We start from the raw sequence: 24,000 nt of genomic DNA, 5'->3' as shown, positions 1-24,000 counted from the left end.
ATCCTACCTTCATATCACTCTTTCCTGAACTCAATTTAAATTTTGAGTTGGGCGTGTAACAGGAGGGGCAGTAAAAATTCTGTAAAGGCATCATCCTTTTATTTTTACAGTCGTACATCAGAGCTATTGCAGACCACAGCAATAAAGAAAGTCACACGAATTTTTTTTGTTTCCCAGCTCATATAAAAGTTTACACTCTAGGGCTTCCCTGGTGGTGCAGTGGTTGAGAGTCTGCCTGCTGATGCACGGGACACGGGTTCATGCCCCGGTCCAGGAAGATCCCACATGCTGCGGAGCAGCTGGGCCCGTGAGCCATGGCCGCTGAGCCTGCGCGTCCAGAGCCTCTGCTCTGCAGCAGGACAGGCCACAACAGTGAGAGGCCCGCGTATGCAAAAAAAAAAAGCTAAAAGTTTACACTCTACTGTTACTATTAAGTGTGCAATAGCATTATGTCTTTAAAAAAAATGTATATACCTTAATTAAAAAATACTTTATTTATAAAAATGCTAACATAATCTGAGCCTTCAGCAAGTCATAACAGTAACATCAAAGATCACTGATCACTGACCCCCATGACAAATATAATAATAATGGAAAAGCTTAAAATATTAGAATTACCAAAATATGACACAGAGACACGAAGTGAGCAAATGCCATTGGAAAAATGGCGCCAATAGACTTGCTCAACACACAGTTGCCACAAACCTTTAATTTCTAAAAAAACAAAAAAACAGTATCTGCGAAGCACAATAAAATAAGATATGCCTATATATAAGAATTAATCTCGGTCGGAGGAAAATGGCGGAAGAGTAAGACGCGGAGATCACCTTCCTCCCCACAGATACACCAGAAATACATCTACACGTGGAACAACTCTTACAGAACACCTACTGAACGCTGGCAGAAGACCTCACCTCCCAAAAGGCAAGAAACTCTCCACGTACCTGGGTAGGGCAAAAGAAAAAAGAAAAAACAGAGAGAAAAGAATTGGGACGGGACCTGCACCAGTGGGAGGGCCCTGTGAAGGAGGAAAGGTTTCCACACACGAGGAAGCCCCTTCGCTGGCAGAGACTGCATGTGGCGGAGGGGGGAAGCTTCGGAGCCGCGGAGCAGAGCACAGCAACTGGGGGGTGGAGGGCAAAGTGGAGAGATTCCCACGCAGAGGATCGGTGCCAACCGGCACTCACCAGCCCGAGAGTTTTGTCTGCTCACCCACCGGGGCGGGCAAGGCTGGGAGCTGAGGCCCAGGCTTCGGTTGGAGCGCAGGGAGAGGACTGGGGTTTGCAGAATGAACACAGCCTGCAGGGGGTTAGTAGTGCACCACTGCTAGCCGGGAGGGAGTCCGGGAAAAGTCTGGACCTGCCAAAGAGTCAAGAGACTTTTTCTTCCCTCTTTGTTTCCTGGTGCGCGAGGAGAGGGGATTAAGAGCACTGCTTAAAGGAGCTCCAGAGACGGGTGCGAGCCACTGCTAACAGCGCGGACCCCAGAGACAGGCATGAGTTGCTAAGGCTGCTGCTGCCGCCACCAAGAAGCCTCTGCGAGCACAGGTCGCTATCCACACCTCCCTTCCGGAGAGCCTGTGCAGCCCGCCACTGCCAGGGTCCCAGGATCCAGGGACAACTTCCCTGGGAGAACGCACGGCACGCCTCAGGCTGGTGCAACATCCCACCCTCCTCTGCCGCTGCAGGCTCGCCCTGCATCGTACCCCTCCCTCCTCCCGGCCTGAGTGAGTCAAGAGGCCCCGAGTCAGCTGCTCCTTTAACCCCGTCTTGTCTGAGTGAAGAACAGACAACCTTCGGTGACCTACACACAGAGGCAGGGCCAAATCCAAAGCTGAGCCCCGGGAGCTGTGCGAACAAAGAAGAGAAAGGGAAATCTCTCCTAGCAGCCTCAGGAGTAGCGTATTAAATCTCCACAATCAACTTGATGTACCCTGCATCTGTGGAATACAAGAATAGGCAATGAATCATCCCAAATTGAGGAGGTGGACTTTGAGAGCCAGATTTATTATTTTTTCCCCTTTTCCTCTTTTTGCGAGTGTGTATGTGTAGTCTTCTGTGTAAGATTTTGTCTCTATAGCTTTGCTTTTACCATTTGTCCTAGGGTTCTATAGTTCCTTAGTTTTGTTGTTGTTGTTGTTTTGGTACTTTTAAAAAAATTTTTTTTCTTAATAATTATTTTTCATTTTAATAACTTTTTTTTTTTTTTTTTGCGGTATGCCCACCTCTCACTGTTGTGGCCTCTCCCGTTGCGGAGCACAGGCTCCGGATGCGCAGGCTCAGCAGCCATGGCTCAGGGACCCAGCCGCTCCGCGGCATGTGGGATCTTCCCAGACCGGGGCATGAACCCATGTCCCCTGCATCGGCAGGCGGACTCTCAACCACTGCGCTACCAAGGAAGCCCTTATTTTATTTTACTTTATTTTATTTTACTATCTTTCTTTCTTCCTTTCTTTCTTCCTTTCTCTTTCTTTCTTTCTTTCTTTCTTTCTTTCTTTCTTTCTTTCTTTCTTTCTAATGTTTCTCCCTGTTATTCTGAGCCATGTGGATGAAAGGCTCTTGATGCTGCAGCCAGGAGTCAGTGCTGTGCCTCTAAGGAGGGAGAGCCAACTTCGGGACACTAGTCCACATGAGACCTCCCAGCTCCACATAATATCAAATGGCAAAAATCTCCCCGAGATCTCCATCTCAACACCAACACCCAGCTTCATTCAACAACCAGCAAGCTACAGTGCTGTATACCCTATGCCAAACAACTAGCGAGACAGGACCACAACCCCACCCATTAGCAGAGAGGCTGCCTAAACTCATAGTAAGTCCACAGACACCCCAAAAAACACCCCCAGACATGGACCTGCCCACCAGAAAGACAAGATCAAGGCTCATCCACCAGAACACAGGCACTAGTCCCCTCCACCAGGAAGCCTACACAACACACTGAACCCACTTTAGCCACTGGGGACAAACACCAAAAACAACGGGAACTATGAACCTGCAGCCTGCAAAAAGGAGACCCCAAACACAGTAAGATAAGCAAAATGAGAAGACAGAAAATCACACAGCAGATGAAGGAGCAAGATAAAACCCACCAGACCGAACAAATGAAGAGGAAATAGGCAGTCTACCTGAAAAAGAATTCAGAATAATGATAGTAAATATGATCCAAAATCTTGGAAATAGAATAGAGAAAATGCAAGAAACATTTAACAAGGAATTAGAAGAACTAAAGAGGAAATAAGCAATGATGAACAACACAATAAATGAAATGAAAAATACTCTAGAAGGGATCAATAGCAGAATAACTGAGGCAGAAGAACAGATAAGTGACCTGGAAGATAAAATAGTGGAAATAACTACTGCAGAGCCAAATAAAGCAAATAGAATAAAAAGAACAGAGAACAGTCTCAGAGACCTCTGGGAAACATTAAATGCCCCAACATTCGAATTATAGGGGTTCCAGAAGAAGAAGAGAAAAAGAAAGGACTGAGAAAATATTTGAAGAGATTACAGTTGAAAACTTCCCTAATATGGGAAAGGAAATAGTTAATCAAGTCCAGAAAGCACAGAGAGTCCCATACGGGATAAATCCAAGGAGAAACACACCAAGATACATATTAATCAAACTGTCAAAAATTAAATACAAAGAAGACATATTAAAAGCAGCAAGGGAAAAGCAACAAATAACACACAAGGGAATCCCCATAAGGTTAACAGCTGATTTTTCAGCAGAAACTCTGCAAGCCAGAAGGGACTGGTAGGACATATTTAAAGTGATGTAGGAGAAAAACCTACAACCAAGATTACTCTACCCAGCAAGGATCTCATTCAGATTTGATGGAGAAATTAAAACCTTTACAGACAAGCAAAAGCTAAGAGAGTTCAGCACCACCAAACCAGCTTTACAATAAATGCTAAAGGAACTTCTCTAGGCAAGAAACACAAGAGAAGGAAAAGACCTACAATAATGAACCCAAAACAATTAAGAAAATGAGAATAGGAACATACATATCGATAATTACCATAAATGTAAATGGATTAAATGTTCCCACCAAAAGACACAGACTGGCTGAATGGATACAAAAACAAGACCCATATATATGCTGTCTACAAGAGACCCACTTCAGACCTAGGGACACATACAGACTGAAAGTGAGGGGATGGAAAAAGATATTCCATGCAAATGGAAATCAAAAGAAAGCTGGAGTAGCAATTCTCATATCAGACAAAATAGACTTTAAAATAAAGACTATTACAAGAGACAAAGAAGGACACTACATAATGATCAAGGGATCGATCCACGAAGAAGATATAACAATTGTAAATATTTATGCACCCAACATAGGAGCATCTCAATACATAAGGCAAATACTAACAGCCATAAAAGGGGAAATCGACAGTAACACATTCATAGTAGGGGACTTTAACACCCCACTTTCACCAATGGACAGATCATCCAAAGTGAAAATAAATAAGGAAACACAAGCTTTAAATGATACATTAAACAAGATGGACTTAATTGATATCTATAGGACATTCCATCCAAAAACAACAGAATACACGTTTTTCTCAAGTGCTTATGGATCATTCTACAGAATACATCATATCTTGGGTCACAAATCAAGCCTTGGTAAACTTAAGAAAATTGAAATCGTATCTGGTATGTTTTCTGACCACAATGCTATGAGACTAGATATCAATTACAGGAAAAGATCTGTAAAAAATACAAACATATGGAGGCTAAACAATACAGTACTGAATAATGAAGTGATCACTGAAGAAATCAAAGAGGAAATCAAAAAATACCTAGAAACAAATGACAGTGGAGACACGACGACCCAAAACCTATGGGATGCAGCAAAAGCAGTTCTAAGAAGGAAGTTTATAGCAATCCAATCCTACCTTAAGAAACAGAAAATATCTCGAATAAACAACCTAACCTTGCACCTAAAGCAATTAGAGAAATAAGAACAAAAAACCCCCACAGTTAGCAGAAGGAAAGAAATCATAAAAATCATATCAGAAATAAATGAGAAAGAAATGAAGGAAATGATAGCAAAGATCAATAAAACTAAAACCTGGTTCTTTGAGAAGATAAACAAAATTGATAAACTATTAGCCACACTCTTCAAGGAAAAAAATGGAGAAGACTCAAATCAATAGAATTAGAAATGAAAAAGAAATAACAAGTGACACTGAAGAAATACGAAAGATCATGAGAGATTACTACAAGCAAGTCTATGCCAATAAAATGGACAACCCAGACGAAATGGACAAATACTTAGAAATGCACAACGTGCCAACACTGAATCAGGAAGAAATAGAAAATATGAACAGACCAATCACAAGCACTGAAATTGAAACTGTGATTAAAAATCTTCCAAAAAATAAAAGCCCAGGACCAGATCACTTCACAGGCAAATTCTATCAAACATTTAGAGAAGAGCTAACACCTATCCTTCTCAAACTCTTCCAAAATATAGCAGAGGGAGGAACACTCCCTAACTCATTCTATGAGGCCACTATCACCCTGATACCAAAACCAGACAAAGATGTCACAAAGAAAGAATACTACAGGCCAATATCACTGATGAACATAGATGCAAAAATCCTCAAGAAAATACTAGCAAACAGAATCCAACAGCACGTTAAAAGGATCATACACCATGATTAAGTGGGGTTAATTCCAGGAATGCAAGGATTCTTCAATATACGCAAATCAATCAACGTGATACACCATATTAACAAATTGAAGGAGAAAACCATATGATCATCTCAATAGACGCAGAGAAAGCTTTTGGCAAAATTCATCACACATTTATGATAAAAACCCTGCAGAATGTAGGCATAGAGGGAACTTTCCTCAACATAATAAAGGCCATATATGACAAACCCACAGCCAACATTGTCCTCAATGGTGAAAAACTGAAAGCATTTCCACTAAGATCAGGAACAAGACAATGTTAACTCACTCTCACCAGTCTTATTCAACATAGTTTTGGAAGTTTTACCCATAGCAATCAGAGAAGAAAAGGAAATAAAAGGAATCCAAAACAGAAATGAAGAAGTAAAGCTGTCACTGTTTGCAAATGACATGATACTATACATAGAGAATCCTAAAGATGCTACCAGAAAACTACTAGAGCTCATCAATGAATTTGGTAAAGTAGCAGGATACAAAATTAATGCACAGAAATCTCTGACATTCCTATACACTAATGATGAAAAATCTGAAAGCGAAATCAAAAAAACACTCCCATTTACCATTGCAACAAAAAGAATAAAATATCTAGGAATAAACCTACCTATGAAGACAACAGACCTGTATGCAGAAAATTATAAGACACTGATGAAATAAATTAAAGGTGATACAAATAGATGGAGAGATATACCATGTTCTTGGATTGGAAGAATCAACATTGTGAAAATGACTCTACTACCCAAAGTAATCTACAGATTCAATGAAATCCCTATCAAACTACCACTGGCATTTTTCACAGAACTAGAGCAAAAAAATTCACAATTTGTATGGAAACACAAAAGACCCTGAATAGCCAAAGCAATCTTGAGAACGAAAAACGGAGCTGGAGGAATCAGGCTCCCTGATGTCAGGCTATACTACAAAGCTACAGTAATCAAGACAGTATGGTGTTGGCACAAAAACAGAAATATAGAATCAATGGAACAGGATAGAATGCCCAGAGATAAACCCACGCACATATTGTCACCTTATCTTTGATAAAGTAGGCAGGAATGCACAGTGGAGAAAGGACAGCCTCTTCAATAAGTGGTGATAGGGAAACTGGACAAGTATATGTAAAAGTATGAGATTAGAACAATCCCTAACACCATACACAAAAATAAGTTTAAAATGGATTAAAGACCTAAATGTAAGGCCAGAAAGTATCAAACTCTTAGAGGAAAACATCGGCAGAACACTCTATGACATAAATCACAGCAAGATCCTTTTTGACCCACCTCCTAGAGAAATGGAAATAAAAACAAAGATAAACAAATGGGACCTAATGAAACTTAAAAGCTTTTGCACAGCAAAGGAAACCATAAACAAGACCAAAAGACAACCCTCAGAATGGGAGAAAATATTTGCAAATGAAGCAACTGACAAAGGATTAATCTCCAAAATTTACAAGCAGCTCATGCAGATCAATAACAAAAAAACAAACAACCCAATCCAAAAATGGGCAGAAGACCTAAATAGACATTTCTCCAAAGAAGACACACAGATGGCCAACAAACACATGAATGAATGCTCAACATCATTAATCATTAGAGAAATGCAAATCAAAACTACAATGAGATATCATCTCACACCAGTCAGAATGGCCATCATCAAAAAATCTAGAAATAATAAATGCTGGAGAGCGTGTGGAGAAAAGGGAACACTCTTGCACTGCTGGTGGGAATGTGAATTGTTACAGCCACTATGAAGCACAGTATGGAGGTTCCTCAAAAAACTACAAATAGAACTACCATATGACCCAGCAATCCCACTACTGGGCATACACCCTGAGAAAACCATAATTCAAAAAGAGTCATGTACCAAAATGTTCATTGCAGCTCTATTTACAATAGCCAGGAGATGGAAACAACCTAAGTGTCCATCATCGGATGAATGGATAAAGAAGATGTGGCACATATATACAATGGAATATTACTCAGCCATAAAAAGAAACGAAATTGAGTTATTTGTAGTGAGGTGGATGGACCTAGAGTCTGTCATACAGAGTGAAATATGTCATAAAGAGAAAGACAAATATCATATGCTAACACATATATATGGAATCTAAGCAAAAAAAATGTCATGAAGAACCTAGGGGTAAGACAGGAATAAAGACACAGACCTACTAGAGAATGGACTTGAGGATATGCGGAGGGGAAGGGTAAGCTGTGACAAAGTGAGAGAGGCATGGACATATATATACTACCAAACGTAAAATAGATAGCTAGTGGGAAGCAGCCGCATAGCACATGGAGATCAGCTCGGTGCTTTGTGACCACCTGTATGGGTGGGATAAGGAGGGTGGGAGGGTGGGTGACGCAAGAGGGAGGAGATATGGGAACATATATATATGTATAACTGATTCCCTTTGTTATAAAGCAGAAACTAACACACCATTGTAAAGCAATTATACTCCAATAAAGATGTAAAAAAAAGAAAAAAGAATTAATCTCTAGCTTGCTTGCAACTCTGAGGGCTTCTTGCATAGTATATTCCAATGAAAAGAATGAAAAGGATTATTTATGCTTTCCTTATGCAAAATAGAGTCAGATGATTTATAAACCGTCAACTAGCTGGTTTCTTAAAATTTTAAATACTGTGATTTGTTTAGGGGATTTGTCAAAAAAATATAGTGTATTCATGCATTCTGCGAGAGCTCCAGTTTTCTAATAGTGCCAGAACTCACTACTGAAATAGGAGAATTTTGAATTATTGAGAAGGAGATAGTCCCACATCTGTCTGGGTTGATTTTGGAAATTTTTACAGCCTATGAGTTCCCAAGCTTCCCAGGAGCTAAATATTCAGACAGGAGTTTTACCTGTGTTTAACTTCTCTCCCCATCACTCATGACTTATCTGATTATTTTCAATGTTAACAAACATTTAACTTCAAAATCCATTTTAGTACAAGCAATATTGGTAATTATTTTTCTAAAGATTCCTACCCCAAATCTCATATCCTAGTTCATTCTCTTCTTTGCTTTGCAGTAAGTCCTGGCTTATACAGTAGAACCATGACCCCCACATATGACCCCATCAACGGAACGCCAGCGTCATCCACAATGACTTGGTTCAGTGACAGCCCTTTGACTGAACAAAACTGCAGTATCCTCGCATTCAGCCAGCCCCCTCAGTCACCAGAAGCTCTTGCTGACATGTACCAGCCTCGGTCTCTGGTTGACAAAGCCAAGCTTAACGCAGGGTAAGGACATGACTTTGTTTTGCGTCTCTGTGAACTGATGTTGATATAGTAAGAGAGATGCTGCAGGGATGGGGGAAGGGGTGTTTCATTTTTAAGTTAGCATACCTAGGGATTGTATACTATTCACAAAAGTCAGTGCTGATTTTAGCAACAAAAGGGAAAAATGCAGCCTTTCATCATTTCAATACATTTAAAGTGTAACAACATTTACTCACTGGGTTAATTCAACAGTTTACTGTATGTGAATACTAATTCTTTGACCGTACACGTGTGCAAAGTGTATTTTATGGAATGTAGAACAGCTTATAAGTGGGTTGGTCCCCATGGAGCAGCAGGGGAGACCCAAGGTGACCTCACTGTCTTTCGTAGAGCACTCCTCCATTCTGTGATCCAACAAGTGAGTCCTTCAGCTTTTGTATGAAGTGGTCTCAGAAAACACAATTTATTTCTCAAACCACCATCTATTTCACTCCCTGTTGTCCACCAAGTCAAGTCAAGTTTGTTAACAGCATTCCACTCCCTGTGAGATCTGGTCCCGAAGATGTCCATCTGTCCGTCCTGCTGTGCTGCCATGCACCCCATCCCCCCACGTGCATGCTCACTCTTGTGTCACCGCCTCACCTCCAGCTTTTCCCCTGCTCCAGAACCCTCTCCTTCCCTCCTCCTCTACCAGCCCGTCCCTGTTTGTCCTTTAAAGCCCAGCCACATACAGTCTCCTTCTGAGATGTCACCATTCAAGATCAGTCACTTCCCTTGAGTTCTGTTCTTTGGCTCCAGTGTTACCTTGTTCCTTTAGTATAAGGCTTGGTTACCCCACAGGACTGTCAATTCCTTTAGGTTGGAGACTGCATCTTGGTTATTCTTATTCTCCCAAAAGGGAATATATAATATGTAATAGAATATTACATATATGAATATATATAATCAATATATATAAACATATATAAAATACTTGATAGAAGTTCAAACCATTTTCCTTCAGTGGTATTGGATGCCCTTCATTCCCACCTTGTTTTGTTGTTAACTTTTCATCACACCTCACCATTGCCAGTATTTATTTTTCAAACACTAGAATTGTGCTACCCGGTACAGGAGTCACTAGCCACATATGGACATTTACATTTATGTTTGAATTTAATTAAAATTAAAATGTGGCACTAGCCACATTTAAACCTTCAGTAACCACATGTGGCTAGTGACTACTCAGTTGGGCAGGGCAATATAGAATATTTCCATCGTTACAGAAAGTTCTACATAGAACTTTCTGTAAGATAGAGTCAGTTCTGGGTTGGACCACCTAGTGTAGAAGTGGTCAGCAGTCAGCAAATACATGCAGAACAAGTACATGCAATAGTCACCAAGCGCAGATTCTAATTCTGGCTCCACCACGAGGCATGTGACCTTGAACATATCACTTAATGTTGCTGAGGCTCATTTTCCTCATCCGTAAAACTGAGAAAATAAGAACTGCCCTGGGGGACTTCCCTGGTGGTCCAGTGGGTGAGACTCTGTGCTCCCAATGCAGGGAGCCCGGGTTCAATCCCTGGTCAGGGAACTAGATCCCGCATGCTGCCACTAAGAGCCCGCATGCCACAACTAAATATCCCGCCTGCTGCAACTGAGTCCACATGCCACCACTAAAGATCCCACATGCCGCAACTAAGACCTGGTGCAGCCAAAATAAATTAAATTAAATTGTAAAAAAATTAACTCAAAAAAAAAATAAAAATAAGAACTGCCCTGGCTCCTTCAGTTGGTTACTTTAAAGTGTCAGTGAGAAAATATATACATACAAAAAAGCACTTGGAAAGCTGTATGATAAAATGGAGATATAAGCTATTATCAAGTCATCTCCCTTACTGAGTTTTGGTTATATTACTAACCCGGACTTTGTCCAAGGGTGTATATATACACACATATACATGTAGATATACATGTATATGTATATAAAAACACATTGTATAATACTATAATTATGTATGTAAAATTGATTGACTTTTAAAACTCATCCTGTTGTTTTCCAGTTGGCTAGACTCCTCACGTTCCCTTATGGAGCAAGGCATCCAGGAGGATGAGCAGCTGCTGTTACGATTCAAATACTACACTTTCTTTGACTTGAATCCCAAAGTAAGATACTTTTTCTGTATTCTGTCTCTCCCTTTTTTTTTAATGTGAATGCATGAAAGTGTAAAATCGAGTTATTTAGTTTTCAAAATTAGGATTAATTTATGTAACCTTCTGTTTAGCTCTGTAGGGTTAGACCAATAAATGTATACTGGTCTCTGGATTTTCATCTGTTTGTCTCTAGCGAGCATGGTAGGCTACCCCTGAGTTAGGGGAGTCTCTAAGGCATGTGCTGTCCCTCTCCATTCACGGTGAAGCAGGAACAAAAAGAGAGTGACTCACAGAGTTGGAGCCCTTCATGCTTAGGAAGGAGGGAGTTGTCAAGGCCCAGGTTAAAAGGGAAGGGGTTTTGGCAAAGAAGCCAGGACCTCATGATAGCACACACCTGGCTCCCCACTGCGGTGCTGAATGAGTCTTGGGTGATGAAACAGAGGGATTATCTGGATAAATAAAGACCCCCAGCTGGTTTCCAACTCTCATTTTAAGTGCACATCTCCCACCTGAAGTTTCCTAGGACAGCTGAATGGTGAAATAAGTCCTCTGAACATCTGCCCCTTCCTTGTCCCAATTCTCCCTTTTGTAGAGTTGTGAATCGGCACTTAAAGTGGCCCAAAGTAGAAAACACACACTGGGTCACCAGTCCTCTGAGTGCACAGCATGATGGTATCCTTCCCATCCCAGTTCCGAGCTGACTGCTATTCTTCAATTATCACCGGGCACTTGTTCAAGGGGCCTGCCTCGGGTCACCTTTTCTGCACCCGTTCCTTCCTCATCCACGGCAGTGTTTCCGCCTCTTGTGTCACTGTTTTCTGCTTGGTCCTCATTTTGTCTGGTCTCCAGAGGCCCATCTGGACTCCCACTGCTTACCTAACTGGCATCTGCTTCAAAATAAGCCCTCTTCCTTGTTTCTGTGGAGCTCTTGCTCAGTCTTTGATTGAGATCCAACTTACTGCCCATGGGCCTAACTTGCATCTGGAGTACATCACTTCCAGTGAATCATGGTAAGAAAGCAAACTTTGGCTCTTCTTTGATAAAATCTTCAGGAGAAATTACTGTTACGGCTTCTCTTAACCAATTGTTTTGATTTTCTTAAGGGCACTGTGAATTATACAATTATTCAGGTTTTCCTTTTTGTGTTGCCTTCTAGAATCAAATCTTTACACTTTCTGTAACATCATTTTTTAGCCTCATTCCTGACTCAGCTTTACTCTTTCCTTGCCTAGTTCCTAGGTAACTTAATCTAACTTGTTGTATGCTATCTATTCTAATAAACTGCCTTAAATTTTTTTCTGAAACTAGATAACACATAAATAAAACATACTTATGCATTTTCTAATTGCTAAGTCAGGAATGTGGCCCCAACTTATCTCTTCAGCCTTGTGCCCCTGTTGTTTTATTTATTCAATTATTTATCGAACAACTACCATGTGCCAAGAACTAAAATAGAAGTTGAGGGCCCAAAACTGCTGGACGTTAGAATAACGTTTTCAAATTTATGAAATAAAATACATAGGATTACAAAATGGAACTATATTGAACTATAGTAACCAAAATATTTTTCAAAATGGATATAAGTAACATATCTGTTTAATTAGTTGATATCAAAGTGATGATGAATGTGAGCATTGTTTGAAAATAGCAACTGTGATGCAATATGAAAAATCTGTGATTCTGGTAGTCATGAAGTCACAAGTGCTCTGTAGTACTGTGGTTTGTGGCCTACATTCACCATGGAAGGAAATGCTAAATTTCCATTAAAAGCCGGTGCAAATGGAGGTGTAGTTTTTTCTAATCCAGGCTTATGGACCACCTGATTTAGACTCCCAAATCCAAGAATCGCAGATTCAGAAACCCTGCCCTAAGATCACATTCCGGTCTTATTCCTTCCAGAAAGGAGCTTTTCTCTACTCTTGGTCACACTGGCCCATCTCTTCTCTGAGCCACAACTGAGTATAATTTCAGGACTCACACCTCTAATTGTACCACATTCATGGATTTTCTCTACAAATAAACTTCAAACTCCTTGGAGTTATGGAGCACTTCTGATATTTCCTTTACCCTCAACCCCTACGTGCTGCAAGGATGCTGGGAGAGTCAGACTTTCCTAGTCGCCTCCTCCAGGATGGGATCAGCTGGTCCTTGGAGACCCTCCTATCAATTTCCTTGCCAAGAGATTCCCCATTAAAACCCTTGCTTTGGCAATTGAGCTCAATGTTGAAAGTAAGCTCAGTCATCTACTGCTTAAAATAATAGTCAGGAACATGTAAGTGACATCACAGTCAAGGAATTCAGACATGGCAGATCATCAGCATAAATATCAAACATGGAGGGGCAGTGTTAAAAATGTGTTGTCTAAAAAGTGGAAGATTAAAAGGAATCATTCTTCCAGAAGGGAACAAGAACCCGGAAGGCAAATGTTACTAGGGCTGTTGTCCTAGGCTCTTTGCCTCCAGCCCCTGCTTGCTTAATTGGTAAGGAGTTCTGTGTCCATAGCCTATGAACAAAATGTATCTCAATCTAATAGCCAAATAGCAGCTGTCAACCCAAAGGTGACAGGAAAACTCAAGCTGGTGAGATAGGACTTTGGGGTGCAGGATGATTCCCCAACCACTCTAGAGTTGTGGCAGCCCTCCCTTCTCTGCCCTCCTAAAGTACAGAGTGCTATAAATGAAACCAAGTTTAAGGCTCCTGGGTAGAGGGATATAGAAACTTAAGATAGAGTTTGTGCTTTCAAAGAATCTACAATCAAATCAAGAAGAGCAAAGATAGCACCCATGAAACCACTGCAAACATACAAGGTACCCTACATTTAGGAGTTAAATCATATAATAGGACCAGGGAGCTTCTCTTCTCTGGCTTTCAGAGGAGAGATCCAAGCAAGCTGTAGAGCTGAGGCAACAGGCACTGATTAAAATCTCAGATGTATGAAAGTACTAGAATACATTTCAAATATGATATAATTTAAAAATGTAAAATCCAGAATCCATAAAGAAAAGATTGGTACATTTTAATTAAAAAATGAAAATTTTATGCATGACAAAAAAACTATAAATGAAGTTTAAAAAAAGTCATTGCAACACATACTACAAACAAAAGGCCAGTCTCTAATATATCAAGAGCTCTTCCAAATCAATAATAAAATACCACCAACCCAGTAGACTAATAAGCAAATGATGTGAGCACATAGTTCATAGAAAAGGAACTACAATGGCTCTTATAAGGTCTTATACTGGCAAAGAATAAAAAGTTTCATGCACTATCTTAGTTAGCAAGAGTATGGGGAAATAGGCTCTCTCATACATACACTGCTTATAGGTCAAATTATGAATTAATCTAGCCTCTATGGAAGGCAATTTGGCAATATCTATCAGAATTACCATTCTGCATGGCTTTGACCCAGAAAATCCACCCCTTGATATTTATACCACAGTTATACTCAAATATGTGGGTTGATATGTCTGTACACAAGAACAGTTATTACATTATTTGTTTTAGGGAAAAATTGGAAACCACCTAAACATCCATCAATAGGGAACTGGTTAAATACGTTATGGTCCATTCATATAGTGTTTTGATTAGGAGGAATGAATCAGCTTTCTTTTGATGGGGAGCATATTCAGGGAATATTACTGAATGAAAAAGAACAAGGTACAAAACAATCGGTAGAGAAACTACACTTTGTGGGGAACAAGGAAGGGAAAGAGACTGACTTTTTATTGTACACCCTTTGTCCCTTTTGAATTCATTCAAAATGAATTCCATCATTATATACTCTTTTGCCCCATTTAAGTGCATTTTAAAATGTGTGCATTTAAAAAAAACAAAAAAACTTTTGTGACTCCTGTAGTTTATAGTATTTTTTTAAATGTTCACTAGAGAAAAGGTACATCAGTTTTAATAAGAGGCCTAGAAGATACTAAAACTTGCTATCCAACTGGGGACTTCCCTGGTGGTCCAGTGATTAAGAATCCACCTTCCAATGCAGGGGACACGGGTTTGAGCCCTGGTCCGGGAAGATCCCACATGCTGCAGAACAACTAAGCCCGTGCGCCACAACTACTGAGCCTGCGTGCCGCAACTACTGAGCCCACATGTCACAACTACTGAAGCCCGCACACCTAGAGCCCATGCTCTGCAACAAGAGAAGCCACCGCGATGAGAAGCCTGCGCACCTAAACAAAGAGTAGCCCACGCTTGCAGCAACTAGAGAAAGCCTGTGTGCAGAAATGAAGATCCAGCACAGCCAAAATAATTAATTAATTTAAAAAACTTGCTACCCAAGTTTTTAGGGAATCACTTAAGAGTGATTAGATCCAAATAGTAATCCTTTCCTGAGAGCATGAAAACTATGGGAGGTAGGTTTTGTTATTTTTTATATTGTTGGTTGGTGGAAGGAGGGAAGGGTTTACTGAATTGACTAGATAGGGAGAAACAGGGATTCAAGCAGTGGAGTTGGCAGAAACCACGTGCTTTGGTGGTTTCTATTTTCTATTTTCAATTAACCAGGAGACAAAGGAAATTGAGGGCCAAGGAGAGGGCAGCAGTAGCCAGTTCCCACCAGGGAAAAATTTGTTTCTGAGTAGCTGAAACCACTGAAAGAGTTCTCAGGAAAAAAGCTTTTGGGACACCTGTTAATGAATGAACCTGTGAAGACCCAGGACCTTGTGCTGTCCCAGAGCCTCAGTGGGAATGTGAACAAGCCTCCAAAGAGGAAAATCCAGAGCTCTGTGGATACCGCAGAGGAATCCAGGTTCCTCAGCAGGAGCCAGGCTGGCCCGGCCTCTTCTCTTGATGTTAGTCTATAAATGCAGGCAACTCTTGTTTAACCAATATTCTGTCAAAGAGTTTTTTTTTAATCTGGCTTGGGGTGGAGGGGAGTTAAGTATTTTTAGGTGAGAAAGCTCTTATTAAATTTTTTAAATCTTTACTGACTGCATTTGAGAGAGAAGCCTTACAGGGTGATTTAACTTACTCTCACTAAAACCCCTACAGCAGACAGAGAGGGAGAAATAGATGATTGATTGATTGATAGATAGATAGATAGACAAATATGACAGTTTGTTAGTCCAATTCAGATTTCGGCAACCACACATACTATTTAGATTTTGTGTTTCAGCTGTGAATTAAAGGCAGGGGCCTCTGGGGGAGTGGGTTGGGGGTTGCTTGCCTGGTTTTGGTGTGCACTGTGTGTGTGGTTTGTTTAGTTGTCATGTCTTTGGATTACAGTATAATTGACATGCCATAAAATTTACCCATTGTAAGTGTACAATGTGATTTCAGTGAATTTATATAGTTGTGCAACCATCACCACAATCTAGTTTTAAAACACTTGTGTCACCCAAAAATGTTTCCTCATACCCATTTGTGGTCAGTGCCTGCCCCCAGCCCCAGCCCGCACCTGGTCTGCTTTCTGTCTTGAGTTTTGCCTTTTCTAGAAATTTCACATATGGAATCATACAGTGTGTAATCTTGTATCTGGACTCTCGGCATGATGACTTCGAAGGTTATCTGTGTTTTTGCCGGAGTGGTGTCCTATCGTGTGGATGGACACATTTGGATACACTTGTTTATCCATTTTCCAGCTGAGGGACATTGGGTTGTTTCTGGTTTGGAGCTGTTATGAATGATGCTACCATGAATGTTTTTATGCGTGTCATATTTTAGTTTGTTTTTGGAGGATTCTGGGGCAAACTCCTGAGGGTTTCCATGACACCTGTCGAAGTTCACAAAACAATGACAGACTTTCTTAAGATTCTTATTATTCCAGCCTCCTGAAAAACCACACCCCTGGATCTGCATTTGCCCTCCTTTCCAAGCAGCTTTAGAAATGTTGAGAAGCAGGGAGCTTATGGACAGGTCACGGTCCCACTGGCCTAAGAGCAGCACCGCTTGCCAGGCTCGGGCTCACTGCGGATTTTGACCTTCCCTGTCACCTTTTTCCCTAGTGTGCATAAAGTTAATGCAAAACGAAAACAAACTCATGCCAGCCAACCCGTGATAAACCTGTTTAGGTACTCTACTTTCTATTTCTATTTCTCCCCCATGTTATCTTTAACAGTGTATCGTTTTTAAAGGATACAGTAAAGTATAGCCTCAATATGAAAAAAAAAAAGAAAAGAAAATCAAACATAGGAGAGTTATTGTTTAATTGGTACAGAATTCCAGTTTTGTAAGATGAAATGAGTTCTGGAGACAGACGGTGGTAATGGTTGCACAGCAACGCAAGTGTACTTAATGCCACTGAACCATACACTTAAAAATGGCTAATACTAAAAAGGAATTATTTAGAGTAAAAATGGAAAATAGTCCTTTACCATGACCTTTCTCCTGAGAACTAGCCACAGTTAACAGCTTAATGATTAATCATTCATGCAGATTTTTTCACATACATTTATAAACGTATTTTTGAACAGATTTTCAGGATCTTTTCTTCCTACATAAATAGGATCATGTATTTGCTGTGTAGCTCGCTTCTTTTTACTTCATAATATGTCACAGCCATCTTTTCATGTCAGCATATGTGTCTGACTCACTTTTTTCAACCAGTACAAAATAATCAGAGGAAAGGCTATAGTTTATCAGGACCTGTGGGTTGCTTGAAATTTTTCCTCTTTCAAAAACTGTGAACATTCTTGTACAAGTGTCTTTGACGAGTGCTTTGCGTTTCTTTAGAATAGTAACTGTGGACATGCTCATGAAAGGGCAAAAAAAAACATTTAAATATCCCACCAAAGTTCTTCCTACTGATCTCATATGTGTAAGTGCCCGTTTGCACCACATCCTCACCAATACCAGCCATTACCAGCACTTACAGCCTGGGTAAATCTCAGAAGAAAATAGAAATTATGTCATCTTGTTTTGGGGGGTTTTTTCTAATAAATTTATTTATTTATTTTTGGTTGTGTTGGGTCTTCGTTGCTGTGTGCAGGCTTTCTCTAGTTGCGGTGAGTGGGGGCTACTCTTCGTTGTGGTGTGCGGGCTTCCCATTGCAGTGGCTTCTCTTGTTGTGGAGCATGGACTCTAGGCGCACGGGCTTCAGTAGCTGCAGCACGTAGGCGCAGTAGTTGTGGCGCACAGGCTTAGTTGCTCCACGGCATGTGGGATCTTCCCGGACCAGGGCTCGAACCTGTGTCCCCTGCATTGGCAGGCGGATTCTTAACCACTATGCCACCAGGGAAGCCCTATGTCTTCTTGTTTTAATTTGAATTCTCTGATTACTAGTGAGGTTGAGAATCTTTTCTAATGTTTATGTGGCCATTTTGTTTTCTTCTGTGAATTGCCTGTTGATATATATATTTGCCCCATCTTCTATTGAACTCTATATTTTTCGTATTTATTTATAGGAGCACTTTGTGTGTAATGGATAGTACCTTTTTTTATTGCAGATATTTCCTTTCAATCTATACCTTATAAACACATAATCTTATTCAGGGGATTTTTCACTTAAAAATGTTTAGTTATTGGGCTTCCCTGGTGGCGCAGTGGTTGAGAGTCCACCTACCAATGCAGGGGACACGGGTTTGTGCCCCGGTCTGGGAAGATCCCACATGCCGCGGAGAGGCTGGTCCCGTGAGCCATGGCCGCTGAGCCTGCGCGTCCGGAGCCTGTGCTCCGCAATGGGAGAGGCCACAACAGTGAGAGGCCCGCGTACCGCAAAAAAAAAAAAAAAAAAAAGTTTAGTTATTGATTGTCAAGTCAGCCTTATACAGCATAACCTAAAGTTTTCCTGTCTTGCTTAGAAAGGGCTTCCTTGCTGAAAAATTACAAAAGATTTTCTCTCATGTTTCCTTCTAATAGTTTTGATTGTTATCTTTAGATTTTTTTATAACTGCTTTTAGATATATAATTCACATAATACCATGCATTTCACATACCAACATTTCACCCATTTAATATGTACAAATCAATGGTTTTTAGTATATTCACAGAGTTGTGCAACCAACACCACTATCTAATTTCAGAGCATTTTCATCATCCCACCAAGAAGTCCATCACCCATTTGGAGTCTCTTCCCATTTCCCTCCAACCCTCCTAATCCTAAGCAACCATCAGTCTACTTTCTGTCTCTATGGATTTGCTTATTCTGGACATTTCATGTAAATGGAGTTATACAATATACAAACTATGTGGTACTTTGTGACAGTTTCTTTCACTTAGCGTAGAATTTTCAAGGTCTATTCATATTGTAGCATGTATCAGTATTTCATTTCTTTTCATTGCCAAATAATATTCCATTATATATATATGTATTTATGCATTTGTCAGCTGACGGACATCTGGATTGTTTCTACTTTTTGGCTATTATGAAAAATACTGCTGTGAACATTCATGTACAAGTCTCGGTTTTGTTTTTTTTTTTGACTTTTTAAAATTAATGTAAAATATACAAAACATAACATTTGCCATTTTAACCATTTTTAGGTCTACAATTCAGTGGCATTAAGTACATTCACAGTGTTGTGCAACTATCACCACTATTTTCAGAACTATTTCATCATCCTGTACAGAAACGCTGTACCCATTAAGCAAAGCTCCCCATTTTCCCCTTCCTCCAACCCCTAGTAACCTCTATCCTACTTCCCGTCTGTATGAATTTGCCTAGTCTAGGTACTTCATGTAAGTGGAATCATACAATAATTGTCCTTTTGTGTCTGTCTGATTTCACTGAGCGTAATGTCTTCAAGGTTCATTTATGTTGTAGCACGTATCAGAATTCCTTTCCTTTTCAAGGCTGAATAATACTCCATTGTATTCCATTGTATGTATTGGATATACATTACATTTTGTTTATTCAATCATCTATTGATAGATATTTTGGTTGTTTCTAGCTTTTGGCAATTGTGAATAATGCTACTATGAACATTGGTGTAATAGTATTTGTTTGAGTCCCGGTTTTCAATTTTTTTTCAGTATATACTTATGAGTGGAATTGCTGGATCATATTCTATGTTCAGCTTTTTCAGGAACTGCCAAACTGTTTCCCATGAAGGCTACACCATTTTACATTCCCACCAGCAATGCACAGGGGTTCCAATTTGTCCACATTCTCACCAATATTTGTTATTATGTCCTTTAGATTAGATTCATCCTAGTGGATGTGAAGTGGTATCTCATTGTGGTTTTGCATGTTTAGATTCTTTAATCTATCTGTAATTTATGTATTTTGGATGTGTAAGATTGTTTTGTGATTTTCAATTTTTGTTCTCCAAATTGCTTGGCATTTTTAACACTGTTATAGTGCTGAATTCTTTCTTCCCCTGCTGATAAAATGCCATTTTCTTTTATATTAAATTATATACATACATAGGTCTGTTGCTGGATATTGCTTTACTGACATTTTGTGAATTGCTATACCAATACCACACTATTTTAGTTGCTGCCACTTTATTATATATTTTAATATCTGGGAGGACAAGTGTCTCCCCAGCATTGTTCTTTTTCAAAATGTTCTTGGAGATATTTGAACATTGTCTCTTCCAGCCCAACTTGATCAGCTTGCATGAAGTTCCACTAAAAACCCCTGTCAGATTCTGATTAGATTTACAGAGTCTACAGATCAGCCTGGGGACCCCTTCTCCTTATACTACTTATCACATAAACCATTTCACTACCTGTGTTTCCCAACAATAGAAGTGTGATAAGAAAGGGAAAATACTGGAATCTAAGATGGGTCAGTTTGGCCCCTTCAAGAAGCTCTGGAAAATATTTTGAGAAAGAAAGTTCTTAATTCAGAAGTAAAATGAGCTGGGGCAGTGGAAAGATAGAGGGGTTTCTTTCCGTTACCTGAACTAAAGTTTATTGCATCTGATTAACAAGGATTGGCCTCAGTTATTCTAGATCTTTTGTACTGTGGAATGTAAATATGCCCCCTCATACATACACACACATATATCTCTTTCTTTCTCTAGTACGATGCTGTCCGAATAAACCAACTTTATGAACAAGCCAGGTGGGCCATTCTCTTAGAAGAAATTGACTGCACGGAGGAAGAAATGTTGATCTTTGCAGCACTACAGGTATGGGAACCTCGGTACCTTTCTCTGAAAGGAGACAAAGCAAATTTGTTCTCCTTAAAGTTTCATTTTCTTCATACTGATTGTTTTTCTTTGAAAAAGAGCTGAAAATGAGGGTAGTAAATTATTTAAAATATTCCTCATAACCCATCCACATGCACATCTTATAAGGCATCAGTCTTGCCGTCCTCATCTCTTCTGCACTACAAGGTCAACCAGTGATGGGAAAGAACTGAGTTGGAACATGACTAACCATAAATCTCAAAGTAATTTAAATTATATTTAGTTTTCCCTACATAGCTGGGGGACCTCCTTCCAGGAGATGTTCAGTATTACAGGGGAATTGTCTTCAAAGAAGAAATGGCTGATGGATTCCCTTGTGTTTATAACATTCCTAAAACCTCTGTTTTTGTTGTAGTATCACATTAGCAAACTGTCGTTGTCTACTGAAATACAGGATTTTACAAATGAGTCTGAGGTCGACGAAGTAGAAGCAGCACTTTCTAATTTGGAAGTGACCCTGGAAGGTGGAAAAGCAGACAACACTTTGGTATGAATTTTTCTGATAACTCAGAATTGTGGCTTTGCTCTGATTGACAAACATAGATGAGTTTTTTTATTATTATAAGGGAATATTTTGTCTGATTTTGAAAAATAGAAAATACTCTCTTCATCTGACAAACTTAAACCTAGCAAGAACTGACTAGCTTTTCTCAGGTCGCTCTGTAAGAGACGGTAAGGTATTTTCATCACTCTCAATGACAATTCTTTCATATTGTATTTCTTCTTAAAGATAAGCTAGCTTGTATGAGGGAAAGACTGCTGAGGGCTCCATTTCACTAGTGTGGAACATGAATTGGCCCTTTAACTTAAGTCTAGAAGAATGAGGTAGCTGTGAAAGTAGAGAAACCATATGATCTGTTGACTTAGTCATACATTTCAACTGGGCAAGGTTGGACATTGTAAAAAGTTCCTGAACCTTTTGACTTTAGTAAATAAAGAAAAACTCTCCAGTAAAACATAAAGAAATAACACTGTTTTATCATCTTTATTGCTCCTTATCCAAGAAATGTGGCTGAATGTCAGCTTTATAATTGCAGTGCCCCTCCTTGTTTGATTCATTCATTGGGAGCCACTCTTTTGTATAACTTCTTCAGTCATTAGTTTAATCACATTGAATCAGAGAGGTAGAGTCATTGTAATTGGCTATAAATAGTAATAGATAAAAATGAGTCATTATATAGTTTTGTATTTAATGTGTGTTCTATTATGGTTAAATTCCTTAAAATAGGAAATTGGTATCATGCCAAAGCAACTACTTCATACAAACTGAATTCCCAGATTCTGTAGAGATTCAGGCCCTGAATCACATTTGTTAGAGACATGGGCCCCATGAAACTGGACTTCTCTTTTGTCTACATCCTCCACTAAATATTTACAATGGAAAAGTCATCCTTCTTAGAATAAATAAAAAATTCCCTTCTCACCTTCCTCAGTATTTTTTTTTGATGCCAAACAATAGTCTTTTCAGTTTGAAAAAAGGTACCAACCTACACTGCAGAATGAACTTTGAACGAGATTCCTTCTGAGAGTTTAATCAGTGAACTAGATAGAGCAAGACTTATCCACTCTGATATAAACATTGTAAAATATTTTGTTTATACATAAAAGTAGTAGTTTTTTTATAAATTTATTTCTTTTATTTATTTATTTTTGGCTGCGTTGGGTCTTTGTTGCTGCACGTGGGCTTTCTCTAGTTGCAGCTATCAGGGGCTACTCTCCATCACGGTATGCAGGCTTCTCATTGTGGTGGCTTCTCTTGTTGAGTAGCATGGGCTCTAGGCACGCAGGCTTCAGTAGTTGTGGCACGTGGGCTCAGTAGTTGTGGTGCACGGGCTTAGTTGCTCTGCAGCATGCGGGATCTTCCCGGACCAGAGCTCGAACCCGTGTCCCCTGCATTGGCAGGTGGATTCTTAACCACTGCACAACCAGGGAAGCCCCAAATTAGTAGTTTCTAACTCAAATTTTTAACTTGAGTGATAGTGTGTGGTAGTTTTTAAAATCTTTTTTCATTTGTGTAATATATGACACAGAAAAGTAAAAAATACAAAAACGTACAGCTTAACAAATTAGTATTAATTTATCACCCAAGTCACCACCCAAATCAAGAACTAGAACTTTACCAATCACCCCAGAAGTCCCACATGTGCCCGATCCTAGTCCTAACCCTCCCCCACCTCACCCTCAAGGTAACAACTGGAAATGTAGCTGGTGTGACTGAGGAACTGAGTTTTTCAATTTATTTAATTTTAATTAATTCTAATGTAAATAGCTACCCATGGCGGGTGGCTACAGTGTGGGGCAGTGCAGGTACAGAGTATCAGCACCACCTGTCTAATTACTGCTTGTCAAATGTTATCTGCTTTTCCTCAGGAGGACATTACTGATATCCCTAAACTTGCAGATAATCTCAGATTATTTAGGTAAGTCACCCTTGAAGAGGAAAGAAGTTACACAAAATCTTGCAGGTAAAGAGTCTAGGAGTTTAAATTGAACATCCATTAGGCAGGTTCATTGTTCAAAGGTAAGAGCATGAGCTTTGGCATCAGGCAATGGATGGAGTCCTAGCTCCACTATGCACATCAGCTGGGTGACCTCAGGTATTGTCCTTATGTCCCTGAGCCTCAGTTTCCTGATCTATAAAGTGGGGATATACCTTCCCTTAGGCTTGTTGGGAGAATTAAATTAGATGATGCATATGAAGCATTGAGCATGGTGCCTAGCTCATTAAATGGTGGTGTAAACACAGCTGGTGTCAGTGATACTGAACACATATGCCAGACTGGAATTCTTTCTATGGTCCACCTGCTCAGGACTCTCACACTATTTGAAAGCTCTTTCATGGTTTAAAAATCAGTTGTCTCTA

At 39.8% G+C, this 24,000-nt stretch overlaps 1 protein-coding gene across 3 annotated transcripts in view; it reads left to right on the top strand.

Moving 5' to 3' along the window:
* Positions 1-24,000, top strand: part of FERMT1 (FERM domain containing kindlin 1) — a 66,428-nt gene that overhangs the window by 18,279 nt on the left and 24,149 nt on the right. For all 3 annotated transcript variants that reach the window (XM_033440302.2, XM_004276454.3, XM_049700001.1), the window contains 5 exons: positions 8,724-8,937; positions 10,962-11,064; positions 20,970-21,077; positions 21,493-21,624; positions 23,508-23,557. In XM_033440302.2, the coding sequence (XP_033296193.1) occupies positions 8,724-8,937; positions 10,962-11,064; positions 20,970-21,077; positions 21,493-21,624; positions 23,508-23,557 (607 nt within the window). The remainder of the gene's footprint in view (positions 1-8,723; positions 8,938-10,961; positions 11,065-20,969; positions 21,078-21,492; positions 21,625-23,507; positions 23,558-24,000) is intronic.

Source organism: Orcinus orca, chromosome 16 (genome assembly GCF_937001465.1).
Source record: "Orcinus orca chromosome 16, mOrcOrc1.1, whole genome shotgun sequence".
NCBI lineage: Eukaryota > Metazoa > Chordata > Mammalia > Artiodactyla > Delphinidae > Orcinus > Orcinus orca.
This window is presented reverse-complemented; position numbering and strand designations above follow the sequence as displayed.